This window comes from Opisthorchis viverrini, assembly GCF_000715545.1.
Source record: "Opisthorchis viverrini unplaced genomic scaffold opera_v5_230, whole genome shotgun sequence".
NCBI classification, from domain to species: Eukaryota; Metazoa; Platyhelminthes; class Trematoda; order Opisthorchiida; family Opisthorchiidae; genus Opisthorchis; species Opisthorchis viverrini.
Window position 1 is genome coordinate 11,023 of NW_008751885.1, and position 8,351 is coordinate 19,373.

The 8,351-nt window shown below is 43.0% G+C and overlaps 1 protein-coding gene across 1 annotated transcript; it reads right to left on the minus strand.

The window, feature by feature from the left end:
• Positions 1 to 407: 407 nt before the first annotated feature.
• T265_08616 (hypothetical protein) lies at positions 408 to 6,034 on the minus strand (the record flags this gene model as incomplete). Its single annotated transcript, XM_009174478.1, has 4 exons — positions 408 to 1,696; positions 4,645 to 4,976; positions 5,017 to 5,105; positions 6,029 to 6,034. 2 exons carry the CDS (start codon positions 4,922 to 4,924, stop codon positions 408 to 410), a joined length of 1,569 nt encoding a protein of 522 aa, XP_009172742.1.
• Between the last annotated feature and the right edge of the window lie 2,317 nt (positions 6,035 to 8,351).

The following is an 8,351-nucleotide window of genomic DNA, read 5'->3' on the forward strand; positions in this document are numbered from 1 at the left end:
GAAATTTTGGGTGTGTTAATTTGTCTGGTCACAGCTGCACCGACTTGTGTGAGTCTTTTTGATATGCGTCGAATAACGGGACGTAAATCGATTGAAGAATGGAAACAAAATAGCGCAACTGACCTTGTTTTGTCTCAGTTTTCTCCGATCCCCGATGGAAGTAAAAAAGCGCGTCTAAAAATACGAAATTTGTTCTTGAAAAATTGTTTTGGATACAAATGTCTTCGTATAAATGTGCAGGAGAAACCGGGATCACTGACGCAAGAAGTTCTTTTGTTAGTTTGTACTTTCGGCTAGTGATGGCAAGCGCCATCACCGCCGTTGTTCATCTACTGGTGCGCCGAGATTATTCAAAAGAAATAGAAAAAGGCACGCCATATAATCGATCTGATTTCGGACGGGATTTCTCATAATGTGGCCCTGATAGGTTTCACAGAGGTCCGTAACTGAAGCCGAAATATTGTTAATGCACATATGCAACCGACTCCCAGTAGGGTACTTAGGATAAAAATTGTAATGATACTGAGTGTGAGTATATTCTGATACCACAACATGTCCTGTCTAACATCTTTATTGGAACAGATACTTCCGCTATCCAGTTTTTCAATGAGACGTTGAGCAAGTAAGGACCAATGCTTGTACACATCTGATTGTGACATCACTGCAGTTTGTTGGTCTTCCTTAAAGTTTCGGTGTCTGGGCGATAGAATTGTTCGTTTTGCTCTTCTCTGCCGACTGATCGATGGACGGACTGTAGATCCTTCCCTATTATTGTCCAGGTGAGCTGGACAAAGGTTATTCTGAGTACGTTCATCGGCCCATATGATGAATTCCGTCATTTTTGGGCATAAGTATCGCCACACAACTACACAGTTTGAAGAAGAGCTTAAACCTGCTTCATAGTTATGTAGTCCGATGGGATCAACGCGTTCAACTCTCCTGCATCCTTCAATAACAAAATGGTCCAGCTGAAGTTCACGTAGTAATGTCTTGTCGATCGAAATAATATTGTTACCGTCGATGGCCAGATAGCGGAGCCAAGATTTTATGTCTCTTAACTCCGAAGGCCCCAGAAATAGCAGTTGAAAATCCAGTGTCACATACAGATCAACCCGTTGGCTACGATTGAGTATTTGATTTGCAATTTGGAAAGCCACTTGATCGCTCAAAATAGTAACCGGGCTAGGTGAACTTTCTCGAACAGTTTTGATGGTCCGGATTACAACGTGTATCAAACTTCCGGTATAATGAGATATACATGTTACAGAAACAGAAATTTCTTCAGTTGTTGATGTTGGCCTCTCTGATTTTGGACTGCAATCCATTACGGTTGGTTGGAATTCTGCCGAGGCTGAGGCAACTGTGTGTATCCGTTCAAATTCTCTCGTGCCAATAGGTGGCCGCAGATAGCATGTTAGGTGACAAGGAAAAGATACATATTCCCCTTCATTTGAATTGTGAATCTGTGATCCGCTTTTTCTAGCCAAAGATCGATCGGTTAGCATCATGTTGGTCACATATTCTTTACTGATTGTCGTAATGTCTTCAACAATATTCAGAATATGTTCCATTCCCAAAAGTAGTGTATCATTTGCATCTTCGGACGCGACGGAAATCCTTGAATCATCCTTAGTTGTGTTGATCACAGGCGGGTTGGCATTACTGAGTCTTGGATAGGATAAGGATGTCGGAGAGCCTGTCCACAGAAAGTTGAAAATTACACAAACCATAAGCAGTTCTCGAAGTCCGCCGACCCGTGTATGCATAATTCTCTAGATGCACACAACCAACATCATTTAAGGGCTGGTTCAGCTGTGCAGTCGTTCACATTCAGCATCGCGTTTTATGGAAATCGGTTTCCTGTCTGCGCCACGTGAAATTCGGAGCACCAGACGAACGTGGACAACCGATGATGTCAGGATGGTGTGTCTACATGCGTGTCTCTGCGTGAGTATCAAAACACCTGGAGGTTAACCAATGACACCGCCATTTGGTACCTTGCGGTGTGCCTGGGGTTTACGTATATGATGGATTGTGCACACGCGTAACAACGGGCGAAATTGGAACAAATTTGTACTAACCTGTTTTGTTCTATGGGGCTGCTAATTGGTAAAAGTCAACCACCGGATCAATGACGTCGTGGAATTGATAAAGGAACAAAAGTAACGATATAATTACTGGCAGCCGTACCCGCTCATACACGATTTTATGGAAACCACTGAAAAGCCATGTCTATAACCAATTTTTCTCGACTTTGGCCTGTACTAACGTCTGCCGGAAGTACACTTGCAAATGAAAATAGTTGTTCTGAGACAGGAAGAATGAGTGTGATATCTAAAATGTCTTAAAACAGCAAAGCCTGGTATATTCCAGAAATTGACAGAATGTTCTGCAGAGTATAAATTCGCCCATTAACTATGAGATTCTTCATTAGTGGACGAGCAAAGAAATATTTTACGGTGGCGCTACTCGTTGGTAGGTCAACAGTGCATATGGTGACGTGTCTCGCCGTCAAAGAAGTTGCCTGACGGAGTCGACAAAACACCTTTTCGCCTGCGGGGATTCTGTTCAAAAGTGATTCAGTATTCCTAAACAAGAGTATGCTTAAGCCACTTATCCCTGTATCTAGGCTTACTGACTGCATTGTTCAGGTGTTTCTATACCTTATCAACGTCCTTCTAATTGCCACACCAAAAGTAGCTGGATGTTCCAATTCCCACAGTGAATGGCACTGAACAGTGTTGCAGCGGCAGTTGTCTTGTCGGATCAGCCCATTCAACTTTATTGTTGGCTCAGTGGAATCTGTAATGTACGTATAGTGCAATGCTCTCTAGGAGTTTTCTGGCTGCTGTTGTCATTACATCGCACGTACAATACTAGTTGAATCGAATTTTGCCTCAGTCCGACTGGACTTTTTTTAAAGCATATGACGAGCTGTCAAAACATAACTAATTTCTGAGTGAAACCCACTGCCAGTTGGCATTTGATTCGCGCAAGGTGATCAAGTTAGGTCAGATACAGTTCTTTCGATGTCTCTGTGAAATCCACCACAGACATAGTGATTGTTGATATGCTTATTTGTACAATTGAGCAACAAATTTGCAGTGGTCTACCCAAACAATATCAATAACGTTCGTGTTAAGCAATCTGATTAAGCTGAGTTGCCACTTGAACATTCTCATTTGTAGACGTTCTACTTGAACGACTACAAAGAAGACTTTTCGGTTCTGTTAGGAGTGTCCATCAAAAAAATACAGCTGCTCCCAATCAACTGGAAAATGTTTTCGACCGACTGAGGAATCATCGTTTCATAAATGCTCAGTAAACAATCAACCGATTGTTTACCAAACCTCTCTGAAAACATACTGCTGTTATTTCATGGAAATTAAAGAATTCGCCATACCGAATAGTACAACGGAGTGTTATTCGTGATTCCATGTCGTTCTCTCAGTAGTCAGCGCTTCCATCAAAGAAATTATTCCATCTACTTTACTGTACGAAACCTCGGACTAGGTATTTTGGTTCCCAGAATAATGACTGTAGCAGAAGTAACCAAGTACTAGAGTACGCAAAAAAAACTCTACAGCGCTCACAATCAGAAAATCTGTTATCAGTGGCACTGGGTCCGTTGAAAACAACAAAGTCGGGTAGCAGTGAGCAGCAGTCGAGAAACACGTCTGTACACCCTCAGATCGTGTAAGCTTCAGGCCCACGTGGCGAACCCATCAAAACTCAAGTCATATCAAGAAAGTGAACTTCCTTATTTTCACTTCCTGGATCACCGAGGCATTTCTTAATAATCTAACTTCAGACTGTTCGTCGCCTGATTCTGCACATTTTCAAGCTTACTTACCAGAAAGCTTACTTCAGAGATTAAAATTATTTCACCACAGTACTATAGTTTAGAAGAAGCACTGAACTTTTGTGTTGCCGTCATTCTGTGGCAGATTCTTTTTCACAATTTTGGTAAACCATTAAATTATTGATAAGCTTTAGGGTGTACCAATTTAGCAAGCATCATTTGTCACCAGTAGAGAAGCATTTTCTACGTTGGTGAAGTCAGGGCAGTTGGTAAAGATCGATTTTGGACGGAGATGCTTTGGAAATAAAATATTTTGACATTTTGGTCAATACAAGGATTTCATTTGATACTGTCCAGATGGCATCATTGCGTGACTGCTTAAAGGCGATCGTTAATGTAACCTGAGTAGTTTAGAAGCAAGTATAAGATGTTGCGAACACGGAGGCTACTTGATGGGGGCAAAACGCCACTAGAGTAACTACGTTTGTTCTACTTAGATTTTTTTTCAACAAGGCCAGCAATGCACAGTGACATTCGCACAGATGAAGCGCATCCTAACTTGAGATCTAAGTGTGAATTAACTGTCTGCATAAAGGAGCAATATCATCCGTGCTACAGCTAGGAAAACCGACACGCCATCTGAGTTGGAGGTTTGAGTCAGCCTCCGATATCCTGCAGTAATTTAGATCTAGATGTCCTAACTGACATCGATTAGCCGCCAAATCCTGCAAAATCTCCAGACAAGCACAAGTCGGGTCACGGGGACCCCATCCTGGAAGGTTTACAACACCAACTTCATAAGACACATTTCCGTCAGATCTAATACAACTACAACTACTTACCGAGGTAAGTAAAATTTTCCACGACCTCCAGTGATTCTTCTTGAATGTTAAGGGATACGTTCGAGGACTGCACTTTCTGAAACATGACTTTGTACTTTGAAGGCGCAAGGCGCATGCCAAAAGATGGTATGATGGTGGTCAGTTTATTCAACCGGACTAGTGCTTCGCTATGGTCTTCAAAGATGAGGGCGATATCATCTTCGTACTCAAGATCGACAAGGCTCTCACCAGCAACAATTTGAACACCGGGGTTTTGAAAACCGTCCAGTGTTCGCCTCATTATTTCGTCGATGACGAAGTTGAACAAGAATGGGGAGAGTGGACATCCTTGTCTGACACCGCTTTTTGTAGGGAAGCTTTTGGTGAGCTCACCATACATCCTCATCCTGGATAGCTATCTCCTTTTCACCACCTGATCTGACTCCCTGATAGTATTTTGTACGAGGTCCAGTTCTGCCCTTCTGTGACAGGCAAGAGAAACGTTCTCAAACAAGGAAACGGAAGAAATCCAATACGTTGTAGGAAAATAAACCCAGTGTCATTCTACCGGCCGATCAAAGATGCCTGACTGTAATTCTGGACAAATCTGTCTATATAAACAATGCGAAAATCATATTCAGGGACATCACTACTTATCTCTGTCAGGAGAAAAGCCGCTGTTGTTAAAAGACCACTAGATTAAACTAAACAAGCCATAAAATATGCTTTGCCCATCATCTATAGAAGCATGAGACCATGTTTTTGTACACATATTTACGTGAGAAAAAAACCCTAGAAAGAGAGATTATGCGGATTCTATGAATACTACAGTAAAAACTATGATATATCGCGGCACACAAAATTCGAGGTCCAGACTCATTCTTCTGACTTCGGGACGCAATAGATTACTGATTTTCTGGAGATTTGCTAGTAATTATCATGAATTCCAACTACAAAACTATTTTGTTGGATTGGTACCATGCGAAGTGAAGAAAATACAAGGGCTGAGATAGTGACACTTTGACTGGTCTTAGAGCGAAGCGACTGAATAATCAGTTCATATTTTCAATCATACCTAACTTATTGATCTTTTGACCTCCACTCCAATTTAAATGTACCTGCTTACGCCAGCCGAAGTTTCGATGCCAGTGACCGCTAAAGCGAAACCGTACAGCGGACGTAGTACTTAAAACCAAACGTGGTTATGTTTGCTGGCTGTACTGAGCCGCACGGTGCCTCATCATTTTCTATTCTCCTCAGCATCTTGTTGTGAATGCTTTGTTGCAAGTCTCTTCAGCTAGGGTACTGAGAGTTCGCTTTTCAAGGACCCCGAAGACACCTCAGGTCACTTGCCCTTAAAGTTCAAGACCCCCAGTCATCCAATGGCCCACCCGTACAGACTTACGTACATAATTCCTGAAAATCACTCCCTGAGGCTACGGGTGGTAAAAATAAGTAAACACAATCGAAACTTTAGGATTGATGCTGGAAATTCATTCGCAACCGCACCAAGAAAGCCACTTCAACTTCCAATATACGTAAGGTGATCTGCACCTTGTGTGCGTAAAAGATAGGCTATTCCATCATGTGTAAAATGCAAGTCCTTTTTGTACTTTTTGAAAGTGGGAACAATGCCACTCGAGTAATAAAGGGATCTCGTCTACAGCTATTTTACAGCTGGAATTCTTCAGATTCAGGGGCCTTCAATTCATCACTTCGTCAATTCTGAAACCCAAAGGAGCACTGATAAAACACTACCTGCAAGGAAACTATCAGTGATCTATAGCTCACCTTGGTTTCACTTTACCCTGAGGTATAAGAGTGCTGTCCCGAGCATAGCAGTTATCCGGGATTGCTTGGTACCTTCTAAATCTACACGAATAGTTACCACCACTCTTTTGAGTAAAGGAGACCGTAGACCACGTGGGGAGCAAATTTCGTCGTATAAACTTTGACCGCATTGAGCCTCATCGAAGTCCTCTGCAGTACTGACAGCACCCTTGAGGTACGTTTAGAAATTTTCCAACTGTTCTTTGCAAATAGGTATCCAAACATTGTAGATATCACCGACAAAGGAGATAAAATAGACTGACTTTATTTGTCATGATAGCTCTCCTAGATATAACCACTGAATGTCTCTAGGTACCGTATATGTTACATGGAGAGAGAGGTCTTCTTGATCGATACATGGACAGGAGTGTCACTGAATCAGAGAGACAGAACGCATCTGAATGCAAACCACGCGAGCTAGCCATGAGGGTGGATACCGACAGTAAATTGACGAACTGTCGTTGCACTCACAGCGCCTAGGCAACAGGTCTGTTCAGCACGAGTTTCTGATCAGCCCAGACAATCTTAAGCAGACAATCTTGAGAGCAGATTTCCGCAGGAGCACAACATCCATGGAGGACCTCAAGTGGGGCAAACCGATGACGAATTACAGCTGGGTCAAGCTTGAAGATCACCCAAGCACTGCTGTGTACGAACAGTATGCTCAAAAGCTACCTTCTTGTACTGTTCCATCAGTATTATCTGTGATCGAGGAGTAGTCCGAGCTGTTCACAGGCGATTAAGATCCGCTTGGATTCTGCCCGTGGACTGAACAAGAGATCCCCATATCATCCGAACGTTATGGACCCTAACCTCCCCATCAGATACCGCTCCATGTATGGTAGGAGGTCCATAAACAGGTTCAAGAGGTTCTGGAAAATAGAATGCATGCAAATTTCGAAGAACGAAGTTGTGTGACGGTGTAAAGTTGTGATGAAGCATGGGCGTAGTGTCTGGTCTGGTGTCCAAGCTCCACCCCTTCTAATGGAAGAAATTTATGGAACGCCTTTACAGTGTTTTTTCACTACTGTTCAATGAAAGTTCAATAGAGTGCTTGAAGACGTTCACTTTTTATAAAATCTGCATCGACAAGATATTCACTCTCGTGTCTGGTGGCTTGTGACCAATTAGTTCGTGTTTGCTAATCAAGAAGTTCACATTGGACAGGACACATCAGTAGTAATGTAAGTATCAGGCGTGCTTAACCACATTCTCGTGGTTCCAGCTAGCTAACGCGGAAGTCAGTCTGCGTGAGCAGGATTTCAGCAGGTCCAGTCTGGGCCACTCACTCTCTTTGGTTTCAATCTGCTCATTACTTTCGACAATGTACAATACGAATCATCTGTCATTTTCGCACCAGTTCCAACCAGCACACAAGAGAGACTGGTGGGGCTCACGTGTGAAGAATGTGGAAACGGTTGAAAATCAAAGGCTGGCTTACTAGCGCCGGCACGGAAACCTCATCCAGCATAATGTGGATAAGCTTGATCAAGTGAAGAATTCCGATGCTTGCTAGTTCCAACAAGAGTTACAATCATTCTTGCGCCTGGCCAATAATCTAAGTCCGTCTTGTGAACACAGACCAGGCTGTCGGAGATATTGGAGGAATATTTCCCTGGTCGATGGGCTATCGACATAAAAACCAGGTTACGTGTGCTTAACTGGCAAGCACAACTGGACGAATCTATGGCTTCTGACCCCGACCAAACTACCAGTCAAACAATGGCCTATTCGCCAGAATCTGAAGACCGCAGCACCGGATTGAACTGTCCCGCGTCCTCCTTGAAATCCCATTCAGTCAGTTTGCTCGCTAGTTTTGACTTTCTGGCTTTGCCCGAGGATTGCAGTCTGGCATTATGACACCGGATTAAATCCTATCACTTTTGGAACTCCACGCC